Source organism: Loxodonta africana, chromosome 24, assembly GCF_030014295.1.
Source record: "Loxodonta africana isolate mLoxAfr1 chromosome 24, mLoxAfr1.hap2, whole genome shotgun sequence".
NCBI lineage: Eukaryota > Metazoa > Chordata > Mammalia > Proboscidea > Elephantidae > Loxodonta > Loxodonta africana.
The window spans coordinates 329,002-349,576 of NC_087365.1; the positions used below are offsets into that span (position 1 = coordinate 329,002).

General features: G+C 43.2%; 1 protein-coding gene across 12 annotated transcripts in view; it reads left to right on the forward strand.

Annotated features, from left to right (window-relative positions):
* Positions 1-20,575, forward strand: part of NINL (ninein like) — a 245,308-nt gene that overhangs the window by 183,855 nt on the left and 40,878 nt on the right. For all 12 annotated transcript variants that reach the window (XR_002786145.2, XR_002786144.2, XR_010319179.1 and 9 more), the window contains 3 exons: positions 15,970-16,099; positions 18,075-18,184; positions 19,032-19,315. Coding sequence is in view for 9 of the 12 variants with exons in the window: in XM_064275676.1 (XP_064131746.1) it covers positions 15,970-16,099; positions 18,075-18,184; positions 19,032-19,315 (524 nt within the window). In the remaining 3 variants the exon portion in view is untranslated. The remainder of the gene's footprint in view (positions 1-15,969; positions 16,100-18,074; positions 18,185-19,031; positions 19,316-20,575) is intronic.

The following is a 20,575-nucleotide window of genomic DNA, read 5'->3' on the forward strand; positions in this document are numbered from 1 at the left end:
GTAACTAGTGTGTTTCTAAGAATTTGTCCATTTCATCTACCCTTTCAAATTTATTGAACTATAATTTTTCATAATACTCTATTATGATCATATTTGTCTCAGTTGAATCGGTTTTAATGTCTTCAGTTTCATTTATTTTGGTTATTTGCCTCTTGTGTTTTTTTTTCTTTTGTCATTGTCGCCAGTGGTTGGTTTGTTTTGTTGATCTTTTCGAAGAACCAACTTCTGGTTTTATTGAGTCTTCTTTTTTTTTTTTTTTTAATCTATTTCATTTATTTCTGCACTGATCTTTATTTTTTCTTTTCTTGTAGCTTTGGTCTTTGCTCTTTTCTGTTTGTTCGATTTGTTGGTTTTGGATTTGTCTTTTTTAATGTAGGCATATATTGCTATGAATTTCCCTTAAAGTGCTGCATTTGCTGTATCCCAAAGATTTTAATATGTTGTGCTTTCATTTTTGTTTGAGTCTAAGTATTTTTTTATTTCACTTTTGACTTCTTATATGACCCAATAGCTTTCTAGTAGTGTGTTAATTTAGTTTCCATGTAATTTTTTTTTGTCTTTCTTCTTCCTGTTGTTGATTTCTAGCTTTGCACTGTTACGATCAGAAAAGATGCTTTATTATTTCAGTCTTTTAAGATTTGTTGTGACTTGTCTTGTGGCCTAGCATGTGGTCTATCCTGAAAAAAGATCCATGTGCACTGGAGAAAAATGTGTTCTGGTTATGAGTGGAATGTTTTATATCTGTCTATTAGGAAACCCTGGTGGCATAGTGGTTAAGTGCTACAGCTGCTACCCAAGAGGTCAGCAGTTCGAATCCACCAGGCGCTCCTTGGAAACTCTATGGGGCAGTTCTACTCTTTCCCGTAGGGTCGCTATGAGTCAGAATCAACTCGACAGCAGTGGGTTTGGTTTGTTTTTTTATTGGGTCAAATTGGCTTATGGTTTTATTTATGTTCTCAATGTCCTTGCTGATCCTCTTTTTAGATGTTCTATTTAGAAACAAAAGTGTTGTGTTGAAGTCCCAAACTATTCTTGTGGAGTAATCTATCTCTCCTTTCATATTAATAAGTATTTGTTTCATTATTTTGGAGCAGTGATGTTAGTTGCAGTATGTTTTTATAATTGGGACCCTTTTATTATTATGTAATGTCCTCCTTTATCTCTTGTAATAGATTTTGATTTGAATTCTATTTTATCTTTTATCAGTATGGCTGAGCATCCCTGCTCTTTTTCGTTACTGGTTGCATGGAGTATTTTTTCCATCCTTTTATTTTCATTCTGTTTGTATCCTTATGCCTAAGGTGTTTTTCTTGTAGGCAGCAAAAGGACAGATCATGTTTTTTTGTCCATTCTGTCACTCTCTGCCTTTTGTATGGGGAGCTTAGACCATTTACAATTCAAGGTTATTACTGAAAATGAAGTATCTACTTCATTCATTTTGCTAATTGTTTTTGAGTGTCTTATATCTTCTTTGTCTTTTTATTCTCATTTTTCTGTTATTTTTTGTGTTTAGCTGCTTTTTCATGATGAGCCTTTTTTATTTCTTTCTTCTGTGTATGTTCTTTAATGGTCACCATAAATATTATATTGCACAACTTGCAATTAGAGCAACATTTAACATACAAGCAACAAGTAACATGTAACATTAACATACTAAAACTATTCCTGCTTTGCTCCTCCCTCCCCATTTTCTGTTGGTGAGTCTCCACTGACACTGTACATCCTATATCCAATAGGTTTAATTTGTATTTATTTTTTTTATGCTCTTGATGTTTTATTGCTTGTGCAACTTAACTGTTGAGTTTATTTCTTGAAAATATTGTATACTTGGTCTTTATATTTGCTCATGTCGTTAATGTTTCTTGAAGATTTCTCTCTCTGTCTCTCTCTGTGTGTCTTCCCAGTGCTCCCCCCTCCACCCAGGTGTAGATTTGAGTATTGGTTTAATGTTCTTCCCTGACCATTTGGAGAACTTCCCTATGTAATACTTGCAGAGCTGGTATGGTATTGGCAAATTCCCACAGCTTCTGTTTGTTTGGGGCTCATCTCCCCTTTTTTCATAGAAACGTCCTCATTTTGTCCTTTTTTTTTTTTTTTGCAGTTTTTTCCTTTTGACTAAGGTTATGCCATCTATGAGTTGGCCCTCAGCATTCTAATGTAAGCCAGAGACCTCCCTTCTCTCTGTTTATCTCTGTCTATAACTGTATCTATATGTTATTGGTATGGACTCATGAATTCACATTATTCCCCCAGTGGTTTCCAATTCGTTACTGTGTTTAAATTTTTGGTGCTCAAATTGTGCAAGATTTGGCCAATGGGAGTGTCTTCAAGCTGACTGCTAATTTCTTTTTTTACGTACTACCATCATTTTTGGTATTTTGTTGAGTGGTTTCTTACTTTCTGACGTAACGAGATACTCCAGATTTATCTTGTACTTTGCCGCACTTGCCCTAGAATCAGCCATTTCTCCAAGTATTGCTGGTTTCTTTGACGAGGAAGTGGTTGTAGAGATCACGATCCAGGTGCCTGGGTGCTCATTGCTACTGGGGCATTGCTGCTTCTTGGCTGAGCCCATTTTTTATAGTCATTCTCCTGAAGAAGAGAGAACCTGTAACCTTTCCCCCTGCTAATCACCCAGTCTTTTCAGGGTCTTAGGTTGTACTTTCCTTGTAATATGTAATCATATGTTTGTTAGCATGGAGGCCAGGTTTTTCCCTTGGTAGCTGAACTTCCTTCCTATTTAACTATGATTTTAGCTTTTTTCTCTTTCTTTCGACTGTCAACCTTCATTTTCCTGGTGAGGTTGCCCTTGGCAAAGGGCAGTATAAGATATTGATCAGATCTTTTAGGTTTGATGTTTTTACTGCTGTGTCTTTGAGTGGACACCTTAATGAATTTGCATGTCCTCAGTCGAAAACCCTAAATGCAGATTTCCCCCTATCAGCATGTCCATACCAACCTCCAGCAGAAGTCCCCACCACTACCCATCTTGTTACCTCAGCCCAGCATGCTCACTCTCTCTGTTCCAGCCAGCCTGCCTGTGTGGCAGCCTACCTGCTAGACACCTCCCAGAACTGCTTCTCACTGTCACTATCATCCAGGTTCCTTTCTGACCTTCTTCCTATGCACAAGAAGAAAGTAGAAGGGGAACAGTCATTGCAGCCCAGAGTCCTCAACCCTTAATTCTCTGTTATGTCCGTAGAAGGCTTGCTCCCTCACAAGACTCTCCCTAGACTGGTGCAGTAGCACTCCTTCGTTTCCCGCAGCACCCACACCCACCCCACACGAGTAGATGGTCACTTAAAAACAGCACCCTGGCTCCCGCCCCTCTGGACACTCTCCACATAGGCATGCTGAGGCCTTGCTGCCGGTGTCCAGGCTCCACACATCTCTGTCTGTTATAATCGACGGCATTCCTGAGGGTATCCTGAAAACAAGAGTGGTTGGGATCATCCCATAAGAGGCCCCCGTTTTCTGGCACTGCTGAGTTTGGGATGTATATATGTTCTCAAAATACCCATTTGGGGTGGCAGAAGGAACCACATGAGGGATGCGGCATTGAACAGGGCTGACTCTGTAGAGGTTGCCTCCCAGATCTCTGCTGTCCAGTAAAAAGGAGATGTGAGGTACATGTGCCACTTAAATTACTAGGGTGGTGCAAGCAGTTGATGCCCTCGACTGAAACCGGAAGATTGGCAGTTCAGATCCACCCAGAGGCACATCAGAAGAAAGGCCTCTCTACTTCTGAAAAATTAAGCATTAAAAACCTTATGGAGCAGAGGCAGCGCCAAAATGGTGGAGTAGTCAGACACTTCCAGTGAACCCTCTTAACAACAACCCCCCCAAAAAAAGTGAAACAATATATTTATGACAAGCTAGGAGCCCAGAACATCAAAGGCAAAGTTAGAAAATGGACTGAGCAGCAGGGGGAGGGAGAGATGGTTCAGAATGGGACAGGAGTTGCTGGACCTGAAACGCTGGGAGCCCTCAGGCGCCACTCCCAGGAGTGACTGTGGCGGGGCTCCGGGTGCAGTTTCCTCGGGGAGAAGCAGACAGCCACACAGCTCACACCTCTAGAACCAGAGAAGAATGGCGCCCTCAGCAAAGGCTAAGGACGTGTGTGTATTTTACCGTGCCTCCGGCTCCCAAGCCAGCTTCAGTGGCTGTTGATTTCTCTGGGCCTTAGATAGGTCCTGCTGCATGCCCTGAGCCATTCTTCCAGCCTTGGACAAGGAATAAATTCACAATTGTGGGAAAACATAAGCTGCCAGCTCTGCTAACCTAGGGACCTGAGAACAGAAGCAGCTCCTGTCAAGGCATAAATGGTCCGTGGACTTTGAACACCTTTCCCCCTTGCATGGACCTGTGTGGGCCTATTTCAGGAGAACAGGCCCTTGTTGGCAGACTGCAACTGTTTCAGCAGTGCAGTGGATTGGTGGCTGTTTGATTTTTGTCACTGCTTTGCCTATTAAACAGGGTCCTCACCTACCCACATCAGGGGTGTAAGGACTGGTGGCTCCACTCAGGCCACCTAGCCACCCAGAAGAGGGGTCCAAGAATGAACTGGTACCTCCCAGTCCTTACAGTCAAAAGTCTGGGTGCCCATGGTCTGTCAGCTCTGGGGAACAGGGACATGCTTTCCTCACAGACACTTGGGAGCCAGTTGTCACCCCCCACCTTGTTCAGAGCGTGAGCCCCTGCTGCAACCAGATACCTGTACCTACACCAATCACCACTGCCTCTCTAAGACTCTAGGACAGAACCTGCACCACACACTTGATGACCAACTACCAGGACACCTGAGCTGAACCCATACAAGGAAAGGGAGTGGACTCCTAGACTGATATACCTGATAACAGCTCTAGTCTTCTGGGGACAGGATGTCAGAGCTCCAAAGGCAAAAATAATCAAGCTAGCTCACTCAAGCAACGTATTTGGGCATATCAAAACAAAACAAAGCAAGAGGCTAGGTTACAGTAAGCAAACATAAAATAAGCTAATGCAGTAATTTATAGATGGCTCGGAGACAACAGTCAATATCAAATCACATAAAGAAGCAGACCATGATCACTTCAACAATCTCTCAAAGAATCAAGGGATCTTCTGCAAGGTGCCTTCCTAGAATTACCAGATGCAGAATATAAAAGATTAATATACGGAGCTATTCAAGACATCAGGAAGGAGATCAGGCAATACGCAGAACAAGCCAAGGAACACACAGATGAAGCAGTTGAAGAAATTAAAAAGGTTATCCAAGAACATAATGAAAAATTTAATAAGCTGCAAGAACCTGTAGAGAGACAGCAATCAGAAATTCATAAGATTAACAAAATTACAGAATTAGACAACTCAGTAGAAACTCAGAAGAGCACAATAGAGCAAGTGGAAGGCAGAATTAGTGAGATTGAAGATAAAGCCCTTGGCACCATTATATTTGAAGAAAAATCAGATAAAAGAATTTTTTAAAAATGAAAAAACCCTAAGAATCATGTGGGACTCTATCCAGAGAAATAACCTACGAGTGATTGGAGTACCAGAACAGGGAGGGATAACAGAAAATACAGAGAGAATTGTTGAAGGTTTGTTGGCAGAAAACTTCCCTGGTATCATGAAAGATGAGATACCTATCCAAGGTCCTCATCAAACTCCACATAAGGTAGATCTTAAAGCCACCAAGACATAATCAAACTTGTGAAAACCAAAAAAAAAAAAAAGAGAATTTTAAGAGCAGCTAGGGATAAATGAAAAGTCACCTACAAAGATGAGTCAATAAGAATAAGCTCGAGCTGCTCAGCAGAAAGCATGCAGGCAAGAAGGCAATGCGATGACTTATATAAAGCATTGAAGGAAAAAAATTGCCAGCCAGGAATCACATATCCCACAAAACTGTCACTTAAACGTGAAGCCGAAACTAGGACATTTCCAGATAAACAGAAGTTTAGAGAATCCATAAAAACCAAACCTGAACTACAAGAAATACTAAACGGAATTCTTTGGTTAGAAAATCAATAATATCAGATAACAATGCAAGACTAGAACACTAGACAGAGCAATCAGATGTCAGCCCAGATAGAGAAATCACAAAAATAAATCAAGATTAAAAAAAAAAGAAAACAGCGATATCGTTATGTAAAAGGAGACAACATTAAAACAATAAAGAGGGACTGAGAAATGTAGTCATAAATCTTTCATATGGAGAGGGAGACAAGGCGATATAAAGAAATAAAAGTTAGGTTTAAACACAGAAAAACAGGGGTAAATAATAAGGTAACCACAAAAAAGGAGACTAACAATCCTACTCATCAAAACAAAATACAAGAAAAAAATAGAGACTCAGCAGAAACAAAATCAACAACAGATCAGAGGAAATGACAATATATAAACTACTCACCACAAAAAATTAAGTGGGAAAAAGAAACTATCAAACTCAGTGCGCTCGAGTCAACAACACACACAAAAAAGACATCAAAGTGACAGCACTAAACTCATACCTATCCGTAGTGATGCTGAATGTGGATTAACTAAATAAAAATAAAAAGGCACCAATAAAGAGAGAGTGCCAGAACGGATTTAAAAAAAAAGCATGACCCGTCTATATGCTGCCTCCAAGAGACACACCTTAGACTTAGAGACACAAATTAAAACTCAAAGGATGGAAAAAATATATCAAACAACAATCAAAAAAGAGCAGCAGTGGCAATATTAATTTCAGACAAAATAGACTTCAAAGTTAAATCAACCAGAGAGGATAAGGAAGGACACTATATAATGATTAAAGGGACAGTATTCCAGGAGGATATAACCATATTAAATATTTATGCACTGAATGACAGGGCTTCACGATACATAAAACAAACTCTAACAGGGTTGAAAAGTGAGAGAGCTCCACAATTACAGTAGGAGACTTCAGGACACCACTTTTGGTGAAAGACAGAACATCCAGAAAGAAGCTCAGTAAAGACACAGAGGATCTAAATGCCGCAATAAACCAACTTGACCTCATAGACATATACAGAACACTCCAACCAACAACAGCCAAGTATACTTTCTTTTCCAACACACATGGAACATTCTCTAGAATAGAGAAAAGGAAGTCTTAACAAAATCCAAAGCATTGAAATATTACTAAGCATCTTCTCTGACCATAAGGCCATAAAAGTCATAAAGGAAGCCTTAACAAAATCCAAAACATTGAAATATTACAAAGCATCTTCTCTGACCATAAGGCCATAAAAGTGGAAATCAATAACAGAAAAAGCAGGGAAAAGAAATCAAACACTTGGAAACTGAACAATGCCCTGCTCAAAAAAGACTGGATTATAGCAGACATAAAGGATGGAATAAAGAAATTCATAGAATCCAATGAGAATGAAAACACTTCCTGTGAAAACCTTTGGGACACAGCAAAAGCAGTGGTCAGAGGCCAATTTATATCAATAAATGCACGCATTCAAAAAGAAGAAAGGGCCAAAATCAAAGAATTATCCCTACAACTTGAACAAATACAGAGCAACAAAACAAGCCCTCAGACACCAGAAGAAAGCGAATAATAAAAATAAGAGCAGAATTAAATGATGAAATAGAGAACAAAAAAAAATTGAAAGTTAAAAACAACAAAAGCTGGTTTTTTGAAAAAATTAATAAAATCGATAAACCATTGTCCAGACAGACAGAAGAAAAACAGGAGAGGAAGCAAATAACCCAAATAAGAAATGAGATGGGAGATATTACAGCAGATCTAAATGAAATTAAAAGGATCATATCAGATTACTATGAAAAATTGTACTCTAACAAATTTGAAAACCTTGAAGAAATGGATGAATTTCTAGAAACATGCTGCCTACCGAACTAACACAAACTAAGGTAGAACAACTAAATAAACCCATTACAAAAGAAGAGATTGAAAAGGTAATCAAAAAAACACCCAACAAAAAAATCCCTGATACAGATGGCTTCACTGCAGAGTTCTACAAAACTTTCACAGAAGAGTCAACACCACTAGTGCTAAAGGTATTTTAGAGCGTAGGAAAGGACAGAATACTCCCAAACTCATTCTGTGAAGCCAGCATATCCCTGATACCAAAACCAGGTTAGGACCACAAAAAAAGAGAATTACATACCTATTTCCCTCATGAACTTAGTTGCAAAATTCCTCAACAAAATTCTAGCCAATAGAATTCAACAACATATCAAAAAATAATTCACCATGAACAACTGGGGTTCATACCAGGTATGCAGGGATGTTTCAACATTTGAAAAACAATTAATGTAATCCATCATATAAATAAAACAAAAGTCAAGAACCACATGATCTTATCAATTGGTGCAGAAAAGGCATTTGACAAAGTTCAACACCCATTCATGATAAAAACTTTCAGCAAAATAGGACTAGAAGGGAAATTCCTGAACATAATACAGGAAGAAGTAAAATTATCTCTATTTGCAGATGACATGATCTTATACACAGAAAACCCTAAAGAGTCCTCAAGAAAACTACTGAAACTAATAGAAGAGTTCAGCAGATTATCAGGATACAAGATAAACATACAAAAATCAATTGGCTTTCTCTACATCAACAAAAACAACATTGCAGAGGAAATCACCAAATCAATACCATTTACAGTAGCCCCCAAGAAGGTACAATAGTTAGGAATAAATCTAACCAGAGACATAAAAGACCTATGCAAAGAAAACTACTGCAAGAAACCAAAAGAGGCCTACGTAAGTGGAAAGACACCTTGCTCATGGATAGGAAGACTTAACATTGTAAAAATGTCTATTCCACCAAAAGACATCTACAGATACAATGCAATTCAAGTCCAAATTCCATCTCATTTAATGAGATGGAGAAACAAATCACCAACTTCTAATTGAGGAGAAAGAGGCCCCAGATAAGTAAAGCATTACTGAAAAAGAACAAAGTAGGAGGCCTCACTCTACCTGATTTTAGAACCTATTACACAGCCACAGTAGTCAGAACAGCCTGGTACTGGTACAGCAACAGACACATAGATCAATGGAACAGAATTGAGAATGGAGACATAAATCCATCCACATATGAACAGTTGATGTTCGACAAAGGCCCAAGGTCAGTTAAATGGGGAAAAGAGAGTCTCTTTAAGAAATGGTGCTGGCATAACTGGGTATCAATCTGCACAAAAATAAAACAAGACCCATAGCTCTCACCATGCACAGAAACTAACTCAAAATGGAACAGAGACCTCAATAAAATCTAAAACGATAAAGGTCATGGAAGACATAACAGAGACAACGCTAGGAGCCCTAATACATGGCATAAACAGTGTACAAAACATTACTAACAATGCAGAAGAGAAACTGGTTAACTGGGAGCTCCTAAAAATCAAACACCTATGCTGATCCAAAGACTTCACCAAAAGAGTTAAAAAGATTACCTACAGACTGGCAAAAAGTTTTTAGCTATGACATTTCTGATCTCTAAAATCTACATGCTACTGCTTAATCTCAACTACAAAAAGACAAATAACCCAATTAAAAAATGGGCAAAGGATAGGAACAGACACTTAACTAAAGAAGACAGTCAGATAGCTAACAGATACATGAGGAAAGGCTCACGATCATTAGCCATTGGTGCTGTTGTTAGTTCCAACTCATAGCGACCCTATGCACAACAGAACGAAACACTGCCCAGTCCTGTGCCATCCTTATAATCATTATGCTTGACCTCATTGTTGCAGCCACTGTGTCAGTCCACCTTGTTGAGGGTCTTCCTCTTTTCTTTTGACCCGGTACTCTGCCAAGCATGATGTCCTTCTCCAGGGACTGATCCCTCCTGACAACATGCCCAAAGTATGTAAGACACAGTCTCTCCATCCTTGCCTCTAAGGAGCATTCTGGCCGCATTTCTTCCAAGACAGATTTGTTCGTTCTTTTGGCGGTCCATGGTATATTCAATATTCTTCGCCAACACCACAATTCAAGGCATCAGCTCTTCTTCAGTCTTCCTTATTTATGGTGATTGAAAATACCATGGCTTGGGTAAGGCACACCTTAGCCTTCAGGGTGATATCTTTGCTCTTCAACACTTTGAAGAGGTCCTTTGCAGCACATTTACCAATGCAATGCATCTTTTGATTTCTTGACTGCTGCTTCCATGGCTGTTGATTGTGGATCCAAGTAAAATGAAATCCTTGACAACTATAACCTTTTCTCCATTTATCATGATGTTGCTCATTGGTCCAGTTGTGAGGATTTTTGTTTTCTCTATGTTCGGGTGTAATCCATATTGAAGGCTGTGGTCTTTGATCTTCATTAGTAAGTGCTTCAAGTCCTCTTCACTTTCAGCAAGCAAGGTTGTGTCATCTGCATAACGCAGTTTGTTAATGAGTCTTCCTCCAATCCTGATGCCCCGTTCTTCATATAGTCCAGCTTCTTGTATTATTTTTTCAGCATACAGATTAAATAGGTATGGTGAAAGACTACAACCCTGACGCACACCTTTCCTGGCTTTAAACCAATCAGCATCCCCTTGTTCTGTTCGAACAACTGCCTCTTGATCTATGTAAAGGTTCCTCATGAGCACAATGAAGTGCTCTGGAATTCCCATTCTTCACAATGTTATCCATAGTTTGTTCTGATCCACACAGTCGAATGCCTTTGCATAGTCAATAAAACACAGGTAAACATCCTTCTGGTATTCTCTGCTTTCAGGCAGGAACCATCTGACATCAGCAATGATATCCCTGGTTCCACGTCCTCTTCTGGAACTGGCATGAATTTCTGGCAGTTCCGTGTCGATATACAGCTGCAGCTACTTTTTTTGTTGTTTTTTAATAAATTTTATTGTGCTTTAAGTGAAAGTTTACAGATCAAGTCAGTCTCATACAAAACCCATATACATCTTGCTGCACACTCCCAATTACCCTCCCCCAAATGAGACAGCCTGCTCTCTCCCTCCACTCTCTCTTTTCATGTCCTTTTCGCCAGCTTCTGACCCCCTCCACCCTCTCATCTCCCCTCCAGGCAGGAGATGCCAACATAGTCTCAAGTGGCCACCTGATCCAAGAAGCTCACACCTCACCAGCATCCCTCTCCAACCCATTGTCCAGTCTAATCCATGTCTGAAGAGTTGGCTTCGGGAATGGTTCCTGTCCTGGGCCAACAGAAGGTCTAGGGGCCATGACCACCGGGGTCCTTCTAGTCTCAAAACATCAAGTCTAGTCTTATGAGAATTTGGGGTCTGCATCCCACTGCTCTCCTGCTCCCTCAGGGGTTCTCTGTTGTGTTCCCTGTCAGGGCAGTCATCGGTTGTAGCCGGGCACCATCTAGTTCTTCAGGTCTCAGGATGACGTAGTCGCTGGTTCGTGGGGCTCTTTCTGTCTCTTGGGCTCATAATCACCTTGTGTCCTTGGTGGTCTTCATTCTCCTTTGATCCAGGTGGATTGAGACTAATTGATGCATCTTAGATGGCTGCTTGCTAGCGTTTAAGACCCCAGACGCCACTCTTCAAAGTGGGATGCAGAATGTTTTCTTAATAGATTTTATTATGCCAGTTGACTTAGATGTCCCCTGAAACCATGGTCACCAGACCCCTGCCCCTGCTACGCTGGCCTTCGAAGCATTCAGTTTATTCAGGAAACTTCTTTGCTTTTGGTTTAGTCCAATCATGCTGACCTCCCCTGCATTGTGTGCTCTTTCCCTTCACCTAAAGTAGTTCTTATCTACTATCTAGTTAGTGAATACCCCTCTCCCACCATCCCTCCCTCCCCCCTCTCGTAACCACAAAAGAATGTTTTCTTCTCAGTTTAAAGTATTTCTCAAGTTCTTATAATAGTGATCTTATACAATATCTGTCCTTTTGCAACTGACTAATTTCGCTCAGCATAATGCCTTCCAGGTTCCTCCATGTTATGAAATGTTCCACAGATTCCTCAGTGTTCTTTATCGATGTGTAGTATTCCATTGTGTGAATATACCATAATTTAATTATCCATTCATCTGTTGATGTTTGGTTGCTTCCATCTTTTTGCTATTGTAAACAGTGCTGCAGTGAACATGGGTGTGCATATATCTGTTCGTGTAAAGGCTCTTATTTCTCTAAGATATATTCCAAGGAGTGGGATTGCTGGATCATATGGTAGTTCTATTTCTAGCCTTTTAAGGAAGCGCCAAATCAATTTCCAAAGTGATTGTACCATTTCACATTCCCACCAGCAGTGTAGAAATGTTCCAGTCTCTCCACAGCCTCTCCAACATTTATTAGTTTGTGTTTTGGGGATTAATGCCAGCCTTGTTGGAGTGAGATGAAATCTCATTGTAGTTTTGATCTGCATTTCTCTAATGGGTAATGATTGTGAACATTTCCTCATCTGTTAGCTACCTGAATGTCTTCTTTAGTGAAGTGTCTATTCATATCTTTTGCCCATTTTTTAATTGGGTTATTTGTCTTTTTGCAGTTGAGTTTTTGCAGTATTATGTAGATTTTACAGATTAGGCACTGATCAGAAATGTCATAGCTAAAAACTTTTTCCCAGTCTGTAGGTCGTCTTTTTACGCTTTCGGTGAAGTCTTTGGATGAGCATAAGTGTTTGATTTTTAGGAGCTCCCAGTTATCTAGTTTTTCTTCTGCGTTCTTTATAATGTTTTGTATACTGTTTATGCCATGTATTAGGGCTGCTAATGCTGTCCCTATTTTTTCTTCCATTATCTTTATCGTTTTAGATTTTGTATTTAGGTCTTTCATCTATTTTGAGTTAGTTTTTGTGTGTGGAGTGAGGTATGGCTTTTGTTTCATTTTTTTGCTTATGGATATCCAGTTATGCCAGCACCATTTGTTAAAAAGACTGTCTTTTCCCCCATTTAACTGTTTTGGGGCCTTTGTCAAATATCAACTGCTCATATGTGGATGGATTTATGTCTGGATTCTCAATTCTGTTCCATTGGCCCATGTATCTGTTGTTCTATCAGTACCAGGCTGTTTTGACTACTGTGGCGGTATAATAGGTTCTAAAATCAGGTAAAGTAAGGCTTCCCACTTTGTTCTTCTTTTTCAGTAATGTCTTATTTATCCGGGGCCTCTTTCCCTTCCACATGAAGTTGGTGATTTGTTTCTCCATCTCATTAAAGAATGTCGTTGGGATTTGGATTGGAATTGCATTAAATGTACTCATCACTTTTGGTAGAATAGACATTTTTATAATGTTAAATCTTCCTATCCACAAGCAAGGTATATTTTTCCACTTATGTAAGTCTCTTTTGGTTTCTTGCAGAAGCGTACTGTAGGTTTCTTTGTATAAGTCTTTTATTTCTCTGGTAAGATTTATTTCTAAGTATTTTATCTTCTTGGGGGCTACTGTAAATGGCATTGATTTGGTGATTTCCTCTTTGATGTTTTTTTTTGTTGGCGTAGAGGAATCCAACTGATTTTTGTATGTTCGTCTTGTATCCTGATCCTCTGCTGAACTCTTCTATTAGTTTCAGTAGTTTTCTTGAGGATTCCTTAGGGTTTTCTGTGTATACAATCATGTCATCTGCAAACAGAGATACTATTACTTCTTCCTTGCCAATCTGGATGCCCTTTATTTCTTTATCTAGCCTAATTGCTCTGGCTAGGACCTCCAGCACAATGTTGAATAAGAGTGGTGATAAAGGGCATCCTTGTTTGGTTCCCGATCTCAGTGGGAATGTTTTCAGGCTCTCTCCATTTAGGGCGATGTTGGCTGTTGGCTTTGTATAAATGCCCTTTATTATGTTCAGAAATTTTCCTTCTATTCCTATTTTGCTGAGAGTTTTTATCATGAATGAGTGTTGAACTTTGTCAAATGCCTTTTCTGCATCAATTGATAAAATCATGTGATTCTTGTCTTTTGTTTTATTTATGTGGTGGATTACATTAATTGTTTTTCTAATGTTGAACCGTCCCTGCATACCTGGTATGAATCCCATTTGGTCGTGGTGAATTATTTTTTTGATATGTTGTTGAATTCTATTGGCTAGAATTTTGTTGAGGATTTTTGCATCCACATTCTTGAGGGATATAGGTCTGTAATTTTCTTGTGGTGTCTTTACCTGCTTTGGTATCAGGGATATGGTGGCTTCATAGAATGAGTTCAGTATTCCATCCTTTTCTATGCTCTGAAACACCTTTAGTAGTAGTGGTGTTAACTCTTCTCTGAAAGTTTGGTAGAACTCTGCAGTGAACCCATCCGGACCTCTATTTCTGGTTTTTTAAGGATACACCATATCATTTTCCAAAATGGTTTTACCATTTTGCATTCCCACCAGCAGTGGGAAATAACAACATTTGTTATTTTCTGTTTTTTTGATTGGTGCCAGCATTGTCAGGGTGAGGTGGTATCTCATTGTGCTTTCGATTTGCGTTTCTCTTAATGACCACTGATCAAGAGCATTTCCTCCTGTGTCTGTTGGCCTCCTGAATATCTTCTGTGGTGAAGTGTCAAGTACAATACATTTTTTAGTTGTATTATTTGTCCTTTTGTTTTAGAAGTGCTGGATTTTCCTGAAGATTTTAGAAATTAGACCTTTGTCGGATATGTCAGAGCAGAAAATTTCTTCCCGGTCTGTAGGTTCTTTTTACTCTTTTGGTAAAGTCTTTTGATGAGCATAAGTGTTTATTTTTAGGAGATTTCAGTTATCTAGCCTATCTTCTGGTGTTTGTGTATTATTTTTTATGAGTTGTATCCTGTTTTTGCTGTGTATTAGGGCCTTTAGTGTTGACCCTATTTTGTCTTCCATGATTTATATTTTTTGGTTTTATATTTTTTTTGTGTATGGTATGAGATATGGGGCCTGTCCTTTTTTTTTTTTTTTTTCTTCCTCACTTAAGATCAATAAGGTTTTTCTCAGGGAATGTATTTTATTTATAATTTGTGTAAGCAGTGCATGCTATTCATTACTATGGCTTCATAACAAATTACCCCAGAACTTAGCAGCCCAAAACAGCCATTTAATATGGTTGTGGATTTTGTGGGTCAGGAATTCAGACAGGGCACAGTAGGAATACCTCATCTATGCCCCACGATGTTGGCCCTCAGCTGCGAAGCCCACTGGCCAGGCTGGAACTGTCTGGACATGGCTGCCTCATGGGCAAGTTGGTTCCTCACAGTATGGTGACTGGTATCCTCCAGAGTGAGTTTCCTTAAAAGAGAAGCCAGGCGGAGGTGTATCCCTGGAGCACCTGGCATCACTTTTGCCATGCTCAGTAGGTCCGCACAGTCCCATGCTACCCCCCAGGGTCACAGAAGGGACAATGGCCACACACTGCACACTGATGAAGGGAACTGGGACCCCACAGACAGGGTGCCAGTTGCCATGTTCCGCTTAAGTCTGTGTGACTGAAAACTGTGTCTGGTCACAGTACTTTAAAAACCTGGAGATGAAGTGTGCTCATTACAGTGTTGCCTTGACTATGTGCAGACTCTGCGCAGCCTCCTGGCGCCACTTACCTGCCCTGCGGCCCCACTTTGTGTGCACCTTGTCAGTCCACACCCGTCCTTGTCACCTGTCCTCTCTGCTGTGTGGCATGTTATCTTAAGCTAATGGCACCTCCTTGGCAGTTAACAGCTGCAGAGCCCTTTGGGGAAAGAGTCTCAGAGAGTTGCTTCTCTCGCCCAAGTCCCATTACCACAGTGAACTCACACTCTCCTGTCAGCCCAGATGTTGATGATCCTTTATGTCTGTGTTCTGCATTTCTCCTCCTCATCTACTCCATTTTTTTTTTCTTTTTGGAACTCCTACGAATCCAGTGATAGAAGGTGATGTAGGGCATAAGAAAGCCACGGAAATGACCCCGTCTTGTTTAACTCACTGTGTAGTTGGGAACTTAAAGTCCAATTTGAGCATTGCATGCTTGAGGTCAGGAGTCAAAGCTCCTTCCATCTGGGCATCCTGTATGCCCCGCCGCGCAGTGCTGCTCCCCAGGCCCTGCTGCGCAATGCGGCGGCTGCAGGGGTGTCTCTTCTCTGCTGACAGGACCTGCAGGACCACAACGATGAACTCCAGGCTGCACTGGAGGGCCTGCAGGCATGGCTGCACAAGACCCAGCGTGGCCGGTCCAGTGCTCAGCCAGATGGATGGCTGCCCCCGACAGATGACCCAGAAGGTAGAGCCTCTTCTTGTGGGAGGGGTGGGGGGCTCTGGTCTCTGCGAGCCCACCTGCTCTAGCTGACTGAACTGCCTCCCGGGCCTAGGGAGTTCGGTAGCAGGGCCACTTCCTAGGTTATCAGGGCATCAACACCTGCCCCCAGACACACCAATACCACCTACCTGAATGCCTCCCAGGTTCCTGTAAGGCTGAGGGTTTATGGTGGAGTGTGGGGTCTTTACCAGTTGTGTAGAAATGGTAACGGCTATGTGACCCCGTAGTGACCTCATGAGAGGTATGTCCATCTGCAGTGTTTCCAAATCGCCCACACTATTGTGGTGAGGATTAAGCGAGGGACTGTGTGGTGAGCTTTCAGCACGGGCTGGGCATGAACAGAGTGAGGGGAGGTGGTAGTGAATGCAGGGGCCGCATTTCCCCGTCCCAGGACCTGGGGTCTATAGATTGTCCTCTGAGTTATGAGCTGGTTGATGTGAAAACTCTTAGAAAGAAAGAGAGACTCAGTTCTATTTAAAACACATTGACTCTCCCTGGTGTTCAGAGAAGTTTATTGCTACTGAGTGATGTCAAAAATGTCCTCTCAGGGTTCTGAGCCAAGGTGAACCTGTGACAGTGGGAAGGAGCGGGACCCACCAGTGCACAGTGCAGCCTGACCAAGGCCAAGCCCCCCCTCCACCGTTGTCCCTGATCATCCCTAGGGAAGTGGGCAGTTGTCCTCTTCACAGACCTAGGACTCTCAGCTACACAGAATGTGTGGCCCTTGGCAGGAACCATTGTCCCAAAACCCGGGAGGCAAGGCTTAGGTTCTGAAGTCTTGGGTCTGCCTGGTTAGAAGGGCACCAGAGGGCAGACCTAAGCTTTGTGTCATCATTAATAAAACCTAGCAGTTTCACACTGTGGACTTTTCTCTCCCTCCTCTCCTCTGCCCAGTGGTATCCTTTCATAGAACCAGTACAGAGGCTCAGTTGGCTCATTTCAATGAGGAGGGTCTGTCTATGCCTGAAAGAACCATAAGCAGGATTGCGTTGAGCGTGGGTGACGTGGACTGTCCAGCCTGATGACTCCTCCTGTTGGCCCGTTTAGCCTAGCAAGCTGGAGGGGGTCACCCAGGTTTTCTTGGGCCCGATGTCCAAGTCTGTCCCCATTCTCAGGGCAACGGTGAAAGTAGATGGTGGCCCTCCCCACTTCCCATTCTTGGCACAGCATGGTGAAGCCCTAGCCGTGTCACAAATGCAATTCGGAGTTTCACGCCAGCTCTTTTACGAGTTCCAGCAACATCCCACTCACAGATGTGCCTGGTTCTGAACCACGTCAGGAGGAGGGTCTTCTGGACCAAGGTGTTGCCCACACTGCCCTTCGTTATTCCATGAGTATTCAGTGTGCCTGACTGGTTTATTGAAGCCCAGAATTACTTGTATGGTACTGTGATAAATAATGTAGAGAAGATGGAGGCCACCATGAGAACCAGTAAGCAAGCCACGCAGGTGTCTGTCGTCACCCACACACTCCACATCGGTGAGGACTCATCATCAGGCGTCACGCTACGCAGAGGCTTGCCTGCGCTCCAGTTCACACCACTTCCTCTGTCTCCTCCCCTGTGTGTGCTTGGCGTCATCAGGGAGCGGACATGAGGCTGAAGTGTACCATTGCCACCATGTGGGGCTGTGGAGGGTGCTGGTGGGCCACGCAGGAGCCTCCTGGACATAGCTCTGAGCAGGCTGTTCTGGCAAAGGCACAAAATGGTGGCTCTAGAGGGCTCTGCTGTATGGAACGCAGTGTGGCAGACTGTGGTGCATGCTGTCCTCTGTCACTGGCAGGACAGAAACCTGGGCGTGGTGTCCTCTGCCAGCACCACCCTCCCCTTGTGGAGGTGCATGTGGAGCCCATGCTTTATTGTCGGGTGGGGAAAGGAGAGCAGCGATGGACCTGTGATGTCGTTGGTGTGAAAGAAGCTGAAGTTCCCTCCTCCTTTCAGGCCTCGTTTCATGTGTAGGTGGCCCCACTCCAGTGAGTCTGGAAACGGAGATAATGATGGAGCAGGTGAAGGACCATTACCGAGACCTCAAGACCCAGCTGGAGACCAAGGTAGGGGGTGAGGGGAGGCCTGAGGAAACCTGGAGCTTCCTGCTACAAGCAGGGAGAGCTGTGCTCCATGCTGTTTGTGCTGCCATCTGCCTTAGAATTCCCTGGCACTGGGAAGGGAAGTTTGCAGGGAAATGTGAACAGAAGTGCCTAGAGGGAGGCAGGACAGCAGACTAGTGGGCCACGCGTGTCTCAGTGTCATGCGGGGCTGGCATGCTGAGTGCAGCCCCACTGACTGCCAGGCCTTGCACTCAGCTATGGAGGAACTGCATTCACCTGCCTCGTTCTGAGCTTAAATTGCCGTTGGATTTGCCTTTTGTGGGACGCTTAGTAGCTTCACAGCCAGCATTACCCGGGCTAATGATGTCTTCTCAGATGGATTGTCTCCTGTTCTGTTCTTAGATCATGGCAAGTGTTTTAAGAGACAGTGTCCACAACCTGTTGTCACGTGCTACATTCCTCTGACCTGGAGGACCCTGGGATGGGGCCACCCTTGTTTGTATCCATGCCTTCAGGCTCCTAGTTGCAGTTACTTACTTGCACACGGTGCCTAGACAAGCTTGCCAGCCCGTAGCCAGATCACATTCTTCTTGCAGCCCTGCACTGTGTTCAGTCTCCCAGCTTGTCCTGATAAGGCTCCGCATTTCCTCAGTGAGGTTGCACCCTCAGTTCTGCCCTCACCACCTGTGGGGCCTGCCTCGTGAGCCCTCGGGGCGTCGCTGCTGCCTTTGCGTCCTAGCCCTCCACAGGCCTGCTCCTTGGCGTGCCCAACAACCTTTTCTATCCATGTTATTGTCAGGAGCTAATTTTTAGGATTCCCTGGTTAGTGGTCTCATACTTCTCTTTCCAGGTAAATTACTATGAGCAGGAAATCGAGCTAATGAAAAGGAACTTTGAGAAGGAGAGAAAGGAAATGGAGCAGACGTTCAAGTGTGAGGTCAGTGAGCTGGAGGGCCAGAGAGCGGCCCTGGAGGCGCTACACGTGCAGTCGCAAGAGGCCATCCGCAGCCTGCAGGGGCAGCTGCAGAAGCTGGGGCATGGGCGGCTGCTCCACACCCAGGAGCTCGTTGGCCCTGCGCGCTGGTGGAAAGAGGAGCTGCGCCTGAGACACCAGCACGAACTACAGCAAGTAAGGTCCGCTGGCCTGTTTCCTTCTACGGTCTCGAGTCCTGAGTTCTTGCCAGAAACCCAAATTAGAAACTCAATTTAGGAAACTACTTGGAACTTCAATGTCCGCTGACTGGACAGAGAGATGAAGGTGGAGGAAACAGGTCATGGTATAAAGTGTTTTAACTTCAAATTAGAAATGCATCATAAAACACAGGCTATGAAGTGATTTGCTTTGTAGACTTAACTCACTAATGCTTATCTTCTACCTCAGACCTCCCTGTAGCAAAGGACCAAGGTAGCAGGGCATCTTCCACACTCAGTGTCACAGTCTCGTTTTCCAGGATGTGGTGTTGTAGCATGTGGGGAGACGAAGAGAGGGTCTGAAAGCCCTAAAGCAACTGGAAAGAAAATTAGTTCGAATTAGGGAAGTTTTTAGAAGCTAACATGGACAAAGGTGATAAAAGGTTTATTTAGAAAATTAAATATGGCATCAGTGTACGAGAGCCACACGCCCGTTCTTTGTCCAGTGGGTCTCACTTAGTGGAGTAACTGGTTACTACAAGCCTGGTGCACATTCTTGAGGACCTCACTCTCCCACAGAGAGTCTTGGGCCCTCCCCAGCTTGGACACTGGCCAGACTGGGGCCCTGCTGGCCAGGCCTGAGCAGCCTTGTCGGGATGGGCTCTTTGCTGGGAACTTGGGCTGGGTTCAGATGTGGGAGGCATGGCACCATGCTGATGACAGGAGACCAAGCCACCTTCTACTTGCAGGACTGTCCTATGACCTGGAAAGGTCACTGTCCCTAGAGGCCGTTTGCCCTTCCTTCTGTGTGCAGGAAAGTTGGGGCAGCTTGAGTGTGGGAGGAGAGGAAAAGCTCTGGACCACCACCAGCCCGAGCCTGCACCCTCTCTTTCTCTCCCCCAGATGCTGCCACAGAGTGCAGCCTCAAGCCTGGGGGCTGCAGATGGTCCCCTCCTGGATGACTGAGAGAAAATCATTTTTAAGTTACGTGCTTCCCCTGAGCTCTATTTCTTTTCTCCTAAACCTAGGATCTCTGTGATAAGGGTCCTGACCACTTTGAAAACCACTTCCTCTTATACCCATTGCCACTGCTCCAGAGCCCCCCTCAGACTCCAAGAGGCAGCAGAGGGACTGGGCCTGGTCCCAGGAGCTGCCCTAGCTGACTGGAAGGCCTCTCACCCCATGACTGGGTGTAGAGCCATGTCATGTGTCTTCGATGTGCTCAGAGCTGCCCTGGCCCTCCCAGGCTGGCTGCTCTCAACT